Here is an 18260-nt window from a genome sequence, read left to right on the forward strand (position 1 = left end):
TGTACATGTATGGCCGAGTCTCTTCACTATCTAGCTGAAACTATCACAATATTGTTAATAAGCTCTACCCTAATACAAACTAAAAAGGGCTTTCTTAAAAGAGCAGCCATAGACTCATTAAAAAAGACCCCAATGCTGGGAAAGATTGAAGGCAGGAGAAGGGAGTGACAGAGAATGAGATGGCATCATGACTCAACGGACATGAGTTTGAGCAAAGTCCAAGAAATGGTGAAGGACAGGGAAGCCTGGCGTGCTGCAGTCCATGGGGTCACAAACAGCTGGACACAACTGAATGACTGAACAACAACAAAAAAATTGACAATATGGAAACAAATGGGTGTGGCTCTGTGCTAGTGAAATGCTATTTGCAGAAACAAGCAGCAGGCCAAACATGGTCCATGGGCCACAGAGTGCCAACCCCAAGTCAGTCTTTCTAAAGCCATGACACCATTTAGTCTCTTGGAACTGGACATAAAATTGTTAGTCATTTAGTTGTGTCCAATTATTTGCAACCCCCGTGGACTGTCGCCCTCTAGGCTCCTCTGTCCATGGGATTCTCCAGGCAAGAATACTGGAGTGGGCTGCCATTTCCTTCTCCAAGGGATCTTCCCAACCCAAGAATCAAACCCAGGCCTCATAAGCGGTGCTTATTTCTAATGAGCATACGGCTGTAGTTTGTTTTTGAAATGTTGTCATCATGTTCCCATTTTACAGATGAGGAAACTGAGGACCAGAGTTTCATTCACTAGTCGGGGAGTGTAGCATGAGAGGGCCAGAGTCACATCCCAAGATGAGAGCTTCTTTGAAGCTTAAATGAGAGCATTTCCCCCATCCCACTTCTCTTTCTGCCTCATCCACTCCCTCTTTACAACCTTCCCAGTCGTCTACAGAAACCCATCTCACGGGGCAGGAAGCAAACACACCCTCACAGATGAATGCAAGAGGAAGGCCATGTTAGCCTCTTTTACAATTTGCGTGATTTCCAGGGCAAGATATATTCAGTATTTAGCAAGACTACCCAAATTCAGCCTTGAAAACAGTTCCTTTTATTAACAACTCTATGTAGTGCTTTTGGCAAAGGAAGATGGATTTCAGAAGAAAGATTTACAGTTTCCTCTCTGAACCTTTCATGATTAATTCCATGAGCAAAAAGCAACAGGCACAAGGATGGAACAACCTAGCGCCTACGATGCAGAAAATGCCAAATGAAATAACTTGTCACCCCTGGAGAAATGAGGTCTATCATCGCACCGACATGAAACCCCATGAGAAAGGAGCCCGTGCTCTGTCCTGCCCGGGGAGAAAGGCCATCACCTCCCGTGAGGCAGGCACCTCCAGGTGTCCCGACAACGCTAATGGTTACATACAGAAACCCACCTCCACATTTGTACAGAAAACCAGTGTGCAAATTGCAATAGAGAGAGAGACCTTTAGATGGTCATAGTGCACAAGACAAGCTCCATATAACACCACTTACATGCAGAACCTAAAGAGCTGATGCTTTCAAATTGTGGGGCTGGAGAAGACGAGAGTCCCTTGGACAGCAAGGAGATCAAACCAGTCCATCCTAAAGGAAATCAACCATGATTATTCATTGGAAGGACTGACGCTGAAGCTGAAGCTTCAATACTCTGGCCCCTTGATGTGAGGAGCCGACTCATTAGAAAAGACCCTGATGCTGGGAAAGATCGAAGGCAGGAGAAGGGGGTGACACAGCATGAGATGGTTGGATGGCATCACCGATGCAATGGACATGAGTTTGAGCAAACAGTAGGAGATGGTGATGGACAGGGAGGCCTGGCGTGGTGTAGTCCATGGAGTCGCAAAGAGTTGGACACAACTTAGCGGCTGAGCAACGACCACAACCCTTAGCCACATCCTGGATGAATCAGCTTCAGCTGCTTAGCGGGTCTGTGTCTTCAGTGAAGACACTAGAATCTATCACGAATTCCTGGCGTGTGTTTTTTGCTTCAGACGTGCACTCTGCAATGCTGAATGCTGGGCACACTTGTCAAACCAAGAAATAGAACGATTTAATGGTGAGTGCAGGGATTGCCCAAACGGTGCACCTTCATTCAACGAAAGCCCATTTCAACTGACGGACACAGGGCTAATCCGAGACCTGAGCGTTGCTCAGATACGCAGGAAGGGCTGGAGCGACGTGGCCCTGCTGTCTCCCCGGGACGCGTGCCTCTTTGGAAGTTGGCAGCCACGGTCATGGGACCACTGCCCAGGTCCCATCCAGCTCCAAAGGGGATTTGTCCTGTGCATGCAGAGGCTGGGCACTGCTGCGCCTCGTGTGTGCACAAGCTGTGTTGATTTGAGAGTGCCAGACCACAAACAGGCAACGGGGCCAGTGGGAACACGGTATGACCGTACACGCCTGGACCACGTGTGAGCTGGTAAAGTCAGGGCGGAGACTTCCCGAGCCCCGTGAGGATCCTCCCCTCTGAACCCACCACTGACTATTTATTCACATGGCCTCTCTTGATCATCGGACCACAGGGAGACAGTCCTCATTCGAGAAAGGTCTCACATCTCTGTTATTTTCCTTTCTAGCTTGCTCAGTGTATTCACCTAGGAGCTGGGTGTGCAGGATATACCTTTCTTAAAAGGGCTTTTCAAAAGAAAGAGTTAAAAAAAAATCTACAACACAGGGGACTTCCCCAGTGGTCCAGTGGCTAAGACTCCACACGGCCGGTGCAGGGGGACCCGGGTTCAATCTCTGGTCAGGGAACTGGACCCTACATGCTACAATGAAGATTGAAGGGTCCTCCTGTCACAACTAACACATAGTGCAGGCAATTAAAAAAAAAAAAGAGTCTGCAATAAACACTGGAATGGCATCCAAAAATTTAAATTATTTGGCTGCAAATTTTCCACTTGAGACCTGTGATTATCTCGGTAAAGGTGTGGCAATATTATTCTAGCAAGATATAACAGACAGACTAGCTGAAACATAAGAGGATGTGTGGGCTCAGCCACGTCTGGCACTTTTGCGACTCCATGGACTGCAGCCCACCAGGCTCCTCTGTCCATGGGATTCTCCAGGCAAGAATACTGCATTGGGTTGCCATTTCCTCCTCCAGGGGATCTTTCTGACCCAGGGATCGAACCTGAATCTTCTGCATTAGCTGGTGGGTCCTTCACCACTGAGCCACCTAGACATCCAAAATGGAAAGGAATTGCAATTTATAGCAGCCAGTGCAAACTTTCCCATCTTGAAAGACATGACTGATGTTACACGCCTCACGTTATTCATTAACATCACAATGCCTGCCTAAAACGAGTCTGAGTGACCTTGTGTCGAGGACGATAACTGCTGATTAGTCAGTGAATAACCTCACTAATCTTCCATGAAAATGGACCTTGTTGATTAGCCAGGCTGACGTATCATTAATTCAGAATGCACAACCCAACTGGAGAAATAAACACAGAGCTATTCTTAATATCCAGTCCAATCATGTCCTTGCACTATCACAGACTAAACCAACCACAAATGGCAAACTGAGTATTCATCACACCCACAGACGTTTTAGAACAGCAGTGAAATGAGAAGGGAAGAAAGTGATAGCTATGATAAAGTGACTCAGGACGGATTTAAACTCTGCCTGTGTGTGAAACAGGAGGTGAACTGACACTCAGCAGAGCCACTATTTTCAAGAGACCTGCATCGTCTGATGTGGCAGACACGAAAGCTTTCTCTCCAAAAAACTTTAAACTGAATGGTGCTTGATGCATAAGAAATGGAGAGACCCAGGCAGTGGAAGCTGACTCTAGAGAACGGCCTGTTTCAAGCTGAGAAAACATCATCGTGATGACAGTTTCCGGAGCCTCGCAGAGGTCAAAACACAGGGATCCTCCCAACCGTGAATTCACGCGGCTCCTCCTTCAGAGGCATCTGGTCCCACTCGCTCAGCACAGCAAAGCCACGTGCTGGCCAAACACACCCATGCCAGCCTGGAGACACCATGGACGTGTCCCCCTATCGCGAGGTGGGTGGGTGGGTGGATTGGAGGGCGGCAAGCACCACTGACCTTTGGAGGAGCGGAAGTGCTTGCTGGGGGCGGTGAAGCCTCGGGTCCCGTGCACGTTCACGGCCGCCACACGGAACTGGTACCACCTGCTGGGCCGGACGTCCGTCAGCTGCACCCGCTCGTCCGTGGTCTGAGGGGAAAGGCACACAGAAGCCTGTTACCCTGATGTGCTCGCTGCGTATGCTTTGTAAACACACGCTCGACTCATCGGTGGACTTGACGCCCTCCCCCTGCCCTCCTGGGTGAGGATGGGCAACCCTGCTGGGTTCCAGGGAGGGCTGTCGGGATCAGGGAATTCCCAGGGGAGGTTCCAGCGGCTGCATGCCACTCATGGGTATTTATTCCCAAAGACTTGGACGACTCTGTGGAAGTCAAAATCTCATGATGAATGCACGGGCTGGTTTTTTACCTCTGATGACTACATATAGCTTTGGAGGGTTTTCATTAATGAAGTATACACACGAATGAATAATGGGCTTCCCCTGTAGCTCAGATGGTCAAGAATCTGCCTGCAATGTGGGAGACCCATGTTCGATCCCTGGGTCGGAAAGATCCCCTGGAGAAGTGAGTGGCAACCCGCTCCAGTATTCTTGCTTGGAGAACCCCATGGACAGAGGAGCCTGGTGGGCTACAGTCCATGGGGTTGCAGAGAGTCGGGCAGGACTGAGCGACTTCACTTCATGAATGAATACATATATGAAGTGATCATTACATTACAGAGACCATGAAATCATCTGTAGATGACAGAAGGAAAATGCCTCCTACTTGAACACCAAATATAATTCTAGAAGTAGGTATGTGAACCCACACACTTAAATTCCCCAAGTATATTGCAACTCAAGGCTTTTTCTTTCTTTTTCAGTTTGAGTAAATCATGTAAGATGCACATAGATTCATGTTTCTGAAGGGTGAGGTGTATTACTATGTTCAGTTCAGTTCAGTTCAGTTCAGTAGCTCAGTCGTGTCCGACTCTTTGCCACCCCATGAACTGCAGCACGCCAGGCCTCCCTGTCCATCACCAACTCCTGGAGTTCACTCAGACTCACGTCCATCGAGTCGGTGATCCCATCCAGCCATCTCATCCTCGGTCGTCCCCTTCTCCTTCTGCCCCCAATCCCTCCCAGTATCAGGGTCTTTTCCAAGGAGTCAGCTCTTCACATGAGGTGGCCAAAGTACTGGAGTTTCAGCCTCAGCATCAGTCCTTCCAATGAACACCCAGGACTGATCTCCTTTAGAATGGACTGGTGGATCTCTATGTGGAGGTGGTTAAATCACTAGGTCATGTCTGACTCTTTGCAGCCCCACAGACTGTAGCCCACCAGGCTCCTCTGTCCATGGGATTCTCCAGGCAAGAACAGTGGAGTGGGTTGCCATGTCCTTCTCCAGGGGATCTTCCCAAACCAGGGATCAAACCTGGGTCCACTGCATTGGCAGGTGGGTTCTTAACTGCTGAGCCATCAGGAGTGGCTGTGTGAATATATCTTAGTCCAATAAAACGTTGCAAAGAAGAAAACTGGACACAGGGACACATCAACAGGGCTTGCTGTCCCTCTGGTTATGTCCCAAGATCTCAGACAACCTGACCATATTGTCACTGCCCCCCTTTGTCAAGCTCAGGGCAATATGCCCACTTCCAACAATGTCCTAGGGCAGACCTGAGAACTTGGCCATGACTCTGAGAGAATCACTTTCTAGGCAGGTGGATGAGAAGTCCAGGGGACCCCAAAGAAAGAGGGATCTGGGGTTCTCGAGGCGGAGATAGGGATCTGGAATTCTCAAGGAGAAGGAAAGGGCAAACATCTTTTTTCTCTAGATTCCTTAGTCTTAGTCACATAAAACATTTGTTGTTGTTGTTGTTGTTGTTGTTGTTTTCCTTTAAGCCTGGAACTGATGATTACACAAAAAACAACTCAGTTTAAACTCTGTACTAAGGATTATATAACAACAATGTATCCTGCTTGAGGACAGTTTCTCCTTCCTGAAAGCTTCTGACTCATCCTGATCTCTTGGACCACATTTTGTCCAAATTCTGATATCTTAGAATGTATATTTTTTCCAGTAGTCATGTATGGATGTGAAAGTTGGACTACAAAGAAAGCTGAGCACTGAAGAGTTGATGCTTTTGAACTGTGGTGTTGGAGAAGACTCTTGAGAGTCCCTTTGACTGCAAGCAGATCCAACCAGTCCATCCTCAAGGAACTTAGTCCTGAATATTCATTGAAAGGATTGATGTGGAAGCTGAAATTCCAATACCTCGGTCACCTGATGCAAAGAGCTGACTCATTTGAAAAGACCCTGATGCTGGGCAAGATTGAAGGCGAGAGAAGGCGATGACAGAGGATGAGATGGCTGGATGGCATCACTGACTCAATGGACATAAGTTTGAGTAAACTGCGGGAGTTGGTGATGGACAAGGAGGCCTGGCGTGCTACAGTCAGTCCATGGGGTTGCAAAGAGTTGGACACGACTGAGTGATTGAACTGAACTGAACTGAAGGATTATATAACAACAATGTTTCCATCTTAAAGAGGGTTTCTCCTTCCTGAAAACCTTCTGACTAATCCTGGTATTTTAGAATGTATATTATGGGAGTGGATGTGGTAGGATCTTTCTATTGTCAAGTTCTAAGGACTTCTCTGCTGGCTCAGACAGTAAAGCGTCTGCCTACAATGCGGGAGACCTGGGTTTGATCCCTGGGTTGCAAAGATCCCCCTGGAGAAGGGAATGGCAACCCACTCCAGTACTCTTGCCTGGAAAATCCCATGGAAAACCCTGGCAGGCTACAGTCCATGGGGTTGCAAAGAGTCAGACACGACTGAGCGACTTCACTTCACTGAATCCTGTTATCCTAAAATGTAAATTGTGGCAGTGGGTCTGGTAAAATTTTTGCAACCTTGAGATATTCTTTTGATTTATTGTAATAACTAAAAGCGATATAGCTCCCTTGCTAACACTAGTGAAGGGGGCACTCTCCATCCCCTTTCTGATGTCTGTCAGAAGCTTTCTCTGTCTATTTTCTTACTTCAATAAAACTCCGCTACACAGAAGCTCTTGAGCGATGAAGCCTGGTCCCTGGTCCCAAAGCTAAATCTCCTTTGGAGATCACGAATCTGACATTGTTCACTGTAGGCTATCAACTCCAAGGGATAAATGTCTGAGTTCTGTGGGTCATCTGGGCCTAATGCCAGCTGAGCTCAAGGAGACACTCAGGGCATGAAACTGGGCAACAGAACGGAACTGAAATCCTTCTAAACCTCAGCTTGTGATAACTTGCTGAAAGGACTGCCACGTGTACTTCGACATTCAAAAGAAGCTAAGTACTTCCACGATTAAAATAAATAAACAGGGTCGTCATTACCGTCTTTCTAAATCCCATATATATGCGTTAATATACTGTATTGGTGTTTCTCTTTCTCACTTACTTCACTCTGTATAATAGGCTCCAGTTTCAGACACCTTATTAGAACTGACTCAAACGTGGTTTTTTTTTTTTTTTAATCACTGAGTAATATTCCATTGTGTGTGTGTACCACAACTTCGTTATCCATTCATCTGGTGATGGACACCTGGGTTGCTTCCATGTCCTAGCTATTGCAAACAAGTGCTGCAGTGAACACTGGGGTACACGTGTCTCTTTCAATTCTGGTTTCCTCAGTGTGTATGCCCTGAAGGCTAGAGTGGGATGATTTGAGAGAACAGCATTGAAATATGTATATTACCATACGTCAAACAGATGACCAGTGCAAGCTCGATGCATGACGTAGGGCACTCAAAGCCGGTGCTCTGGGATGACCCAGAGGGATGGGGTGGGGAAGGGGGTGGGAGAGGGGTTCAGGATTGGGAACACGTGTACACTGGCTGGAACACATGTACACGTGGCTGATTCATGTCAATGTCTGGCAAAAATCACAATAGTGTAAAGTAATTAGCCTCTAATTAAATAAATAAAAAATAAATAATTTTTTTTAAAAAGGACGACAGTGACAAGCGTGGCTTTCTACCTTATCTGGCAGAATTTGAGACGACATTTCCATTGACTTCTTTGTCTAGTTTCAGCCTTCAGTTTAAGGAACTAAAGTCCTTAGCTTAAGGAAGTAAAGCATTCTCAGCAGACACAGAAAGGAAGCATTTCGTGTGGAATTAACCAGTGAACACAGCAATGATAATAGAAATGATAGAGCAAGGTCTTTCCTCTCTCCAAGAAAGAGAATATGAGAAAGTCTTATCATCAGTTACTTTCATAAATCTTCAAACTGGTAATCTGTAAATTCTACACGTGATACCGTAGCACCATTTAGGGGAGCATGCCGTGTAAACCAAACATAATTTTAGGCTGTATTCTGAACATCTTTATGTTTTGTTAAAGCAAAAGGGTTTCACAAGGTAGATATGGAATAAAATTACTAAATATTTCTGACCAGTTCTTTTTTTTCCCCCATTGAAGATGTTTCTTTTAGACGTGGTCCATATATGCAATAGAATATTACTCAGCCATAAAAAAGGGAATGAATCGGAGTCACTTGTCATGAGGTGGATGTACCAGGAGTCTGTTCTACAGAGCTGAATAAGGCAGAAAGAGAAAAAAAAAAGTCAAATATTAGTGCATATATATGGAATTTCAGAAAAGGGTACTGATGAACCTATTTGCAGGGAAGAAAGAGACAGAGACGAAGAGAATGGGTGGACACAGAAGGGGAAGAAGGGAGTGGGGCAAATTCATCAAGTAGTGCTGACTATGCACACTAACAGCACCAACCCTATGCACGACTTTATATGTGAAATAGTAAGCTAGCAGGAACCTGCCGCGTAACACAGGGAGCTGAGCCCGCTTCTCTGTGATGACCTAGAGGGGCAGAAGAGGTGGGTGGAAGGGTCAAGGTGGAAGGGATATTGTACACGTGATTGATTCACTTTGTCGTACGGCAGAAGCTAACACAACATTGCACATTATCCTCCAATTTTTTTTTTAAATCATTTTAACATTTCATTTCTCATTGCTTTTGAGGTCTTTAAATGACTCTCGTGTTTATCCTCTCTGAGACACTCCTGATGAAAAAGGGATTACATTTTTCTTTCAAACACCTGAGTATGGCATTGTAGTTTACATGTAGTGAAAAAAGAAAAAAAAAAAAAAAGTCAAGGGAATCTCGTCTTTGGAGAAACACGGTCTTACACACATCAGCAGAGATTTCCGTATAGACCTACATGTGGGGAAGGCTTGTTTACTTGTTGAAAAGCATGAAGCGGTTTCATACTGATCATTTATTCTTTCGTCGGCACTGGGGAGATGACCCCCAGGAGGGGTGCCGTCTGGTGGCCCATTGGTTGGGGAGTTGAGCAAGAGGAAGGAGAAAGAAGCACTCAGGTAAGATTCGGGACCTGCCCGCTGCTTTCCACCAAGCAGTTTGGTGACAGGATTCTTCGTTCAGCCAGTCAAGTCCTGTGCGGAATGAAAGCTTAAATGTGGGAGTGAGAGAGTCAATTCCTAGGTAGGTTGATAAGAAGTCCAGGGGGTCCCCAAGGAGAGAGGGGGTCTGGAATTCTCAAGGAGGAGGAAAGGACAAACTTTTTTTCCCTCTACATTCCTTAGGATTATGTAACAATAATGTATCCTGCTTGAGGACAGTTTCTGGAAAAAACCTTTCTGGCTAATCCTGTTGTCTTAAAATGTCAATTATGGGAGTGAGTCTAGGAAGGTCTTTACAACCTCCAGACATTCTTTTGATTCACGGTAATAAGTAATTAAAAAGTATATAACTCCGTTGCTAAAACTAGGGAGGGGGTATTCTTTCTGCCCCACTTCTGATGTCTATGTCAGAAGCTTTCTCCATCTCTTTCATACTTTAATAAAACTTTATGACACAAAAGCTCGAGCAATCAAGCCTCATCTCTGGCCCCGGATTGAACTCTACTCCTCTGGAGGCCGAGAATCCCGGCATCTTTCATGGTTCAGCAACAACGTTTCAGGAGCAACACGGGAGAAGACATCAAGACGACCCTATGGCAGGTTAGCAAGTCCTGTGGGTGTTGCGTGTTGCGTTTCCCTCAGTCTAGTGGGTTCTACCTGTATCTCAAGGCTTAAGTGCAGTTCTCGGAGGAAATGAATGTGAGCACGCATCGGAAAATGGCTTCCCTGGTGGCCCAGTGCTTTAAGAACCTGCCTTGCAATGCAGGGGACACCACTTGGATCCCTGTTCTGGGGAGATCCCACAGAGCTCGGAGCAAGCAAGTCTATGGGCCACAACTTCTGAGCCTGAGTTCTAGCGCCCGTGTTCTAGAAGGCACTGCAATGAGAAGCCCTCACACCACAGTGAAGAGGAACCCCCGTTTGCTGCAATGAGAGGAAGCCCGAATGTACTAACAGGGCCCAGCACAGCCACGAGGAAGTAAATGGATATGCTTTGGGACTTCTCTGGAGGCTCAGATAGTAAAGCGTCTGCATACACTATGGGAGACCTGGGTTCAATCCCTGGGTCGGGAAGATCTCCTGGAGAAGGAAATGGCCACCTACTGCAGTATCTTGCCTGGAAAACACCATGCATGGAGGAGCCTGGTAGGCTACAGTCCATAGGGGTTGCAAAGAGTCAGACACGACTGAGTGACGTCACTCACTCACTCACTCACCATGCATCGTGAGCACGTGAAGCCCACTTTCTCGTGGTACCAGGTTAGACACCCACGGAGCTTCTCCTATCTGTCACCCCATGGGATGGGGGGTGGAGGTGAGGTGCATGCATAGCAGTTTAAGTAACTTGCATGCTCAGGCTATTTTGAGCAAGCTACAGCACGTTAACCTTCTCTGTGTAGGTGTGCAGGAGACGTCACCTCCAGGGTGACATCAGGAGACCCAGGTTCGATCCCTGGGTTGGGAAGATACCCAGGAGGAGGAAATGACAACCCACTCCAGGATTCTTGCCTGGAGAATCCCATGGACAGAGGAGCCTGGTGGGCTGCAGTCCGAGGGGCCGCCAAGTGTCGCACAAACAGGGCCCATGAAGCACTCACCTGCGCCATGGTCTGCCAGTGCGTGGCGTCGTCTTCACTTGGATGGATCCCATAATTCCACCTTCTCTGCAGCACGTAGATCACGGGCTCAATGGAAACGTTGAACCTCGAGGACCACTTTACCTCCAGCTGCCCAGACGGCAGTTCCGCGAACCGCAACTCCTTCCTGGGCTTCAGGGGGACACCTGGAACAGAACCACGCCGGTCACAACAGCCTGCACGCAATGCGGACTGTGGTGAACGCTGAGGAAGAAGAGCTGAAGAGGAGATGAAACTCATCTCATGACAAAGGCCCCTCTGTCTCCTTTCTTAATAGCAGCGTCTCCCTATCAGGGATTCAGTCTGAAATCGTATAATGCCTAGTTCAGTTTCACGTTCCTGCTGTTTTATAGGGTCTAAATTGATTCTTGATTCCGAACAAGGTTTTGTCTCCCCAGCTGACTCTGTGATCCCCCCAAGAATGGTAGCCTGCCAAGCTTCTCTGTCCATGGGATTCTCCAGGCAAGAATATTGGAGTGGGTTCTCATTCCCTTCTCCAGGGGGATCTTCCTGAACCAGGGATTGAACCCAGGTTTCCTGTATTGCAGGCAGAGTCTTTACCGTCTGAGCCACCAGGGAATCCCATAACCTCAGAGCAGTTCTTTTATGTGCATTCTTTCCAATAAAAGAAAATGCAAGAACTTTATAGATGGCAGTGTTAGAAAGCACTCCCACTGCAGTTAAAACTTGACAAATGGGCAGATGAAACCTTTTGTAAGGGGAAGAGAAATACCTAACATTTACCATGTGCCAGGTGTGCTTCTGAACCCAAACTGGGTTCAATTTGGTTTGTAATGAAAAGCTGATAGAATTCCCATTTTCTAACGCATAAGTGAACAGGTGGAATTAGGTCTTGACATGTTGCATCAACAGGTTTCCCTGATGACTCAAGTGGTAAAGAATCTGCCTGCGATGCAGCAGAGACAGAATGCCCTGGTTTGGTCTCTGGATCAGGCGGATCCAATGGAGGGGGGCATGGCAACCCACTCCAGCATTCTTGCCTGGAGAATCCCATGGACAGAGGAGCCTGGCGGGCTGCCGTCCATGGGGTAGCGAGAGTCAGCCATGACTGAAGCGCGCATGTACACCACAAGCTGCACGTGGGAGCCTAACGTGGAATCCACCAGAGACGACAGTCATCAGGAGTCTCCAGTCCTTCTCCATGTAACATGCTCCGCCTCTAATGCTATATCTCGGGGTGCTTAGGACACGGTTACCGAGTTTCCTCTCCTCTCCGTCTGAGTGAGTTTTCCTTTTAAGGAAAACATTATAAAGCCCAGTGTCTCATGTGGTCAAAGCATACAAGAATGGTTTCTGAAGCACAGATCTCGTGGATTTCTCCAAGTGATTGCTGGGGCTCTCCCCGCTGACTTGCTGTTTAAAATTGGGAGAAAAAAAAAAAAAGATGAATTTATAATGTTTGGGTTTTGGCACGGGTGAGAGCCTGGCTTCAAAAACAGTCCCTCACAGGTGGCTCGTCGGAACATACTTCATCATTTTGATTTCTCTCTCCCCCCTCAACAGAGCGAGCAAGTTGCCTGGTAACCCAAAGATGTAAGAACCACGGTTCAAAATAGCAGCCATGACGGAAAGGGGAACTTAGAACAAATTCATAATAGCAAAGCGATTGATGGAACCGACCGAATTTAGGTGGAGTGCAGTGCCACGCGAACCAAGTACACCGGCTGCCCGTAAAGCCATTCTACCCTGAGGACGAGCGTTTGCCTAGAGCGCTGATGACTCATTCGAAACAGTGAGCTCTGAAGGCTCCATTTCTTCAGTCTCAGCGGAGGGAAGGCTACAAAGCACAGAGGCGATCTGCCGCAGGTTAGCGGCGTGGCTGAAATTCCAACTCATCTCATTTTGATCTGAACTCACTCCAAGGTCTTCTTATGGTGGGAAATTCTAAAGTCATTCATCACTGATCTGGATGGGGCTGGGTGATTTAAACGCAGCACGTGTGTATCTGCTCAAAAGCTCACTGATGATTTTTTTTTAATTAATTGATTTTAATTGGAGGCTAATTACAGTATTATGGGGGTTTCTACCAACACATCGACATGAAATCAGCCACGGGTGTACATAAAAAAAACAAAACTATTTATGTGTTTATTCATTTCCAGCTGTGTTGGGTCTTAGCTGCAGCTTGCAGGAATCACAGAGTGCAAGCTGCCAATCAACTCTGGTATTCTTGCCTGGAGAACCCCATGGACGGAGGAGCCTGGCGGGCTACAGTCCATGCATCTGCAGAGAGTTGGACAAGACGGGACCACTAAATCGAAACAATACACCACCTGCCTTCAGCAGCCGGCTTCCCCCGACCACACTGCCAGGAGCTCCTTACTGCTATGGTCCGGTCACATGGTCTCCTTCACGCTGAAATCTCTTGCCTTCCGTTTTCTGACATAGACTCTGGGATACGTCCAGGCTCAGTCCAGATGCCACCGCCTCCTCAGCCACCTTCCCTCAACCTGCAGCTAGAAGTGCAAGGCTCCATTGCTTGCTCTGCTGTTCCGCATTGAACCTGTGGCTGTCGACACAGGCATTCAAGTGCCTCTGACCACAGCCAGATCTCTGGATGTCTTATCTTCCCTATGAAGCTCAAGCTCCGGGGGTGGTGTGTGTGTGTGTGTGGTGTGTGTGTGTGTGTGTGGTGTGTGTGTGTCAAGAACTGGGTTCTCCTGCACCCTCCCTAGCCCTCCAACCAATGCTCCCATAAGGAGTGCTCTGCAGAAGCAAATGGTGTGGAACTGTTCACCGAAGAAAGGGCCTAGCCCACTGCATTATCCTTTTCTCAGGAATACGCCTGGAAAAGTAGGAGCAGCCCACTTCTTTATTCTTTTCTCAGGAAGAAGTAGGAGGAAGACATGGCAACAGGGGTAAAAATCTCCACTTGAGAGTCTCAGAGAGGAACGAGAAGGCTCATTGCAGGCGTTCACTGCCACCTCCTCTGGGATCGTATCTATTCAAGGAGCTCGCATCTCCCTCCGCCATCAAGGTCCTGGGACTCAAACATTCCTTTACTTCCTGTTTAAACAGAGCAACGTGAGGCACACAGCAAAAAAGTCTACAAACAATGAATGCTGGAGAGGCTGTGGAAAAAAGGGGACCCCTACTGCGCTGTTGGTGGGAATGGACTTTACTCAAACTCACGTCCATCAAGTCGGTGATACCATGCACCTATCTCATCCTCTGTCGTCCCCTTCTCCTCCCGCCCTCAATCTTTCCCAGCATCAGGGTCTTCTCCAATGAGTCAGTTTTTCGCATCAGGCGGCCAAAGGATCAGAAGGCCAACATCAGTCCTTCCGTACGAACCAGCAATCCTATTACCAGGCATATACCCTTAGAAAACTACAACTGAAAAAGACACAGGTACCCCAATTGTCCATGACAATAGCTAAGCCACAGAACTAACCGTGATGTCCATCGACAGACGGATAAAGAGGCTGTGTTACAGTCACACAGTGGAATACTACTCAGCCATAAAAACTGAATTTGACTCTAGTTCTAGTGAGATGGATGAAACTAGAGCCTGTGATACAAGTAAATCGGAAAGAGAATAATAAATATTGTATATTAACACATGTATATGGAATGTAGGAAACAGTGAAAGTTTAAGTGTTAGTTGCTCAGTCACGTCCGACTCTTTGCAACCCCATGGACAGCAGCACGCCAGGCCTCCCTGTCCATCACCAACTCCCGGAGCTTGCTCAAACTCATGTCCATCAAGTTGGTGATGCCATCCAACCATCTCATCCTCTGTCGTCCCCTTCTCCCGCCTTCAATCTTTCCCAGCATCAGGGTCTTTCCCAGTGAGTCAGTTCTTCGCATCAGGTGGCCAAAGTATTGGAGTTTTCAGCTTCAGCATCAGGCCTTGCAATGAATATTCAGGACTGATTTCCTTGAGGATGGACTGTGCTTTATATATATATAAACATATATATATGTTGTATTGTATATATATATGTGTGTGTGTGTGTGACACACACACACTTAGGGCTGATTCTTGTTGTTGTATGGCAGAAACCAACAAGACACTGCAAAGCAATGATTCCCCCAATTAAAAATATTCTTTTTTTTTTTTAAAGGGACAGAAGATGACTCATTAGCTTCCTGACATCACAGAGCACTATGTGAGACTGCAAACCCGCCCTGCTCCTTGGCCCTCCACGGAGAATCCTCTAGGGTAAATGCAGCTCCAGTAACTGGTCCAGCACTCAAGGACCCTGAACTCAGCGGGGGACCCCTGCCCCCACACCCGCACGCTCTGAGGCCTCGGTCATGAATGTCATCTGACTGCCACGGGCCTCCACACCACATGACTGAGCATCAGGGGGCTGTCACCTCAAATTCCTTTCCTTAAGCATCTCCTTCATTCTGACGGGCAATGGATCTCGCCACTTGCATGTGAAGAAACGGTCTGCATCCATCTGGTCTGCGTTAGAGTCGGCTGGCTGCCCTGATTGGGAGGAACTGCACCCTCTGGGCTGTTAATTGTGTGCAGACCTGGCCCGGCCCCCACCGTTGCCCCTTCCAGGGATCTTGTTCTTGCGAGCTCCCCCAGCCTCCTGACGGCATCCCCAGAGCAGAGGACAGAGATCTGTCCTCAGTGTGGTTTTCATTATGTAAATGACTACCATCTTTCTTTATTGGTTTCAAACAACTTCGTCATCTGAAATGTAAACGATTCCATTAAAAATGTCAAAACGCTACGGTGTAGCATCCCACAATATATGGGGGTGTTTCTTGAAAGCGTAGCAAGTCTTTTGCTGAAATCAAAGGCACGGAAACCCAACACTTAAAAAAAAATGTTCAAAACAGACTGATGGAAAAATCGACGAAGGCTGGCAATCGGCAGTTGCAAATCACCCGAGGTGAGTGTTCATAAAAGGACTTGTCACAAGTCCAGGTGTGAAAACGCACCAAGATACAGAGTTTCAGTGAGTCATTAAATAGTCACTGCATAACGTCTCTCACTTAGCAGCAGCAGCAGCAGCAACAGCAGCAACGTCTCTCATAAAGACAGCTGTACTCAAGGCATCTGGGTTCCTATCACATGAGGGCATGCAGTCACTGTATTCAAACTGCGAGTGATTACTTTGTGAGAAGTGGTCCACCTCGAAAATCCTGAAGTTTACAAATTTCAAATACTGACAGGTTCATGGAAATATTAAAGCAGTGGCGTCATCAGCTTTTTTGAAAAGAAACAGACTGATAGCGCAACTGATTCCAGCTTAGCACCTCCTAAAGATGATCCCTGGATCACGGCCACCTGTAAAGCTGAAGGCCACGGCTACCTGGGATTTTTCTGTCTGGAAAACAAGTTCAGCGTTTCTCTTTCCCTGCCCAAACTAACCGCCGCAGTTGGGTGTCAGGAAAGTGAAAAGTGAAAGTTAAGGTCGCTCAGTCGTATCCTACTCTTTGCCACCCCGTGGTCTATACGGTCCATGGAATTCTCCAGGCCAGAATACTGGAGTGGATAGCCTTTCCCTTCTCCAGGGGATCTTCCCGACCCAGGGATCAAACCCAGGTCTTTGCACTGCAGGCAGCTTCTTTAGCCCCTGAGCCATAGGGAAAGTCCAAGAATACTGGAGTGGGTAGCCTATCTCTTCTCCAAGGGGATCTTCCTGGCCCAGGAATCGAACGGGGGTCTTCTTCATTGCAGGCGGATTCTTTACCAACTGAGCTATCAGGGGATCCATGGGCATCAAGAGAGGCAGTAAAATAAGAAAGCAAGACCTCTAGACAGAGGACAGTTCAACAAAGCTGTTAAGTAAACCAGAACTAAACTAGGGGGGAATCAAAGGAGAGCCCCAACAAAGCAGAGCTTGTGTGTTACCCGCAGAAGGTCAGCTTGTGAACATCCCACAACCTCACAAAGGCGCATGTTTCAGAGACCGGGCCTGGTTCACCCAGAGTAACACTGTGAAGTCTTCGAGGCTTGTAATGGCCTTACGTGAAGGGCGAAGGAAAACCTCACTGCTGCTTTTTCCTTCGTGTCAAACCCCAATACCAGCCTGCAGACGTAACGTGACGCATCAGCCAAGCACAGTTCTCAAAGCACTACCCCAAGTTATGTACTCCGGGGTAATGGGTCACTCCATGGACCATCTTTTCAAAACATACCGTGTCTCTAAAAAGTCAAGTTTCAGGCGTAAGAAGCCTCTGAAGTTATGAGGTCATCCTGCATCTCCTACACACATGGACTGCACAGAAAGGATACATGTGTTTCCATGAATTTTCATAATTTTTCCTTAGCCCCATAAGAGAGAAAGAGGAAAAAAATTAGGGCAGTGGTTGGCCCGTATCAGTCAGTGTCAAAAGTTATGAAAGTGAGTGGTCCACTTAAACACCAGTGTGCGAGCGTGACCACCTCAATGAGTTCACTGCTGGGCCGGGCAGAGGCTGTGTGCTTCAGTTCTGAACGTCAGTGACAAATAAGGGTCATCATCATCAATGTCAGGCAATGCTAGCAACTCCTAGTTTAGTTCCGTTCAGTTCAGTCGCTCACTCGTGTCCGACTCTTTGCGACCCCATAAATTGCAGCACGCCAGGCCTCCCTGTCCATCACCAACTCCCGGAGTTCCTAACCGATGGTCAGTATTCACCGAGCGAACAGGGATCCATACTTGTAGACTGAGCTGACGCTTTAGACCTCAAACTGGGGAAAACATTAAGAAGATGGCCTGTGGGCTTTGCCTGGTGGCTCAGTGGTGAAGAATCTGCCTGGCAGTCTAGGAGACACAGACTCAGTCCCTGATCCCGGCAGATTCCCATGTGCCAGGGAGCCACTGAACCCATGCACCACAGCAAGAGAAACCACTGCAGTGAAGAGCAGCCCTCCCTGCAGCAACTAGAGAAAGCCTGGCAAAGCGACAAAGACCCAGTGCGGTCAAAAAATAGTTATAAACAAAGAAAAATGCTCTTTGGGATTCCCTATGAGATTGACACTTCAGTAAGTTAACAATAAACAAACGAAAACTGAAGAACTTACAGGTCTGTCCAGGAGGGTCTGGTTCTTCACGTGTGTGTGTGTGTGTGTGTGTGTGTGTGTGTGTGTGTGTGTGCGCGCGCGCTAGCTGCTCAGTTGTGTCTGACTCTTTGTGACCCCATGGACTGTAGCCCGCCAGGCTCCTCTGTCCATGGGATTCTCCAGGCAAGGATACTGGAGTGGGTTGC

The 18260-nt window shown here is 47.5% G+C and overlaps 1 protein-coding gene across 1 annotated transcript in view; it reads right to left on the bottom strand.

Moving 5' to 3' along the window:
• ANOS1 (anosmin 1) overlaps positions 1–18260 on the bottom strand; it is a 221523-nt gene that overhangs the window by 41829 nt on the left and 161434 nt on the right. The window contains exons 5-6 of the mRNA XM_052663363.1: positions 11043–11227; positions 4038–4167 (exon numbers count right to left, since the gene is read on the bottom strand). Of these exons, the coding sequence (XP_052519323.1) occupies positions 4038–4167; positions 11043–11227 (315 nt within the window). The remainder of the gene's footprint in view (positions 1–4037; positions 4168–11042; positions 11228–18260) is intronic.

Source organism: Budorcas taxicolor, chromosome X, assembly GCF_023091745.1.
Source record: "Budorcas taxicolor isolate Tak-1 chromosome X, Takin1.1, whole genome shotgun sequence".
Lineage (NCBI taxonomy): Eukaryota > Metazoa > Chordata > Mammalia > Artiodactyla > Bovidae > Budorcas > Budorcas taxicolor.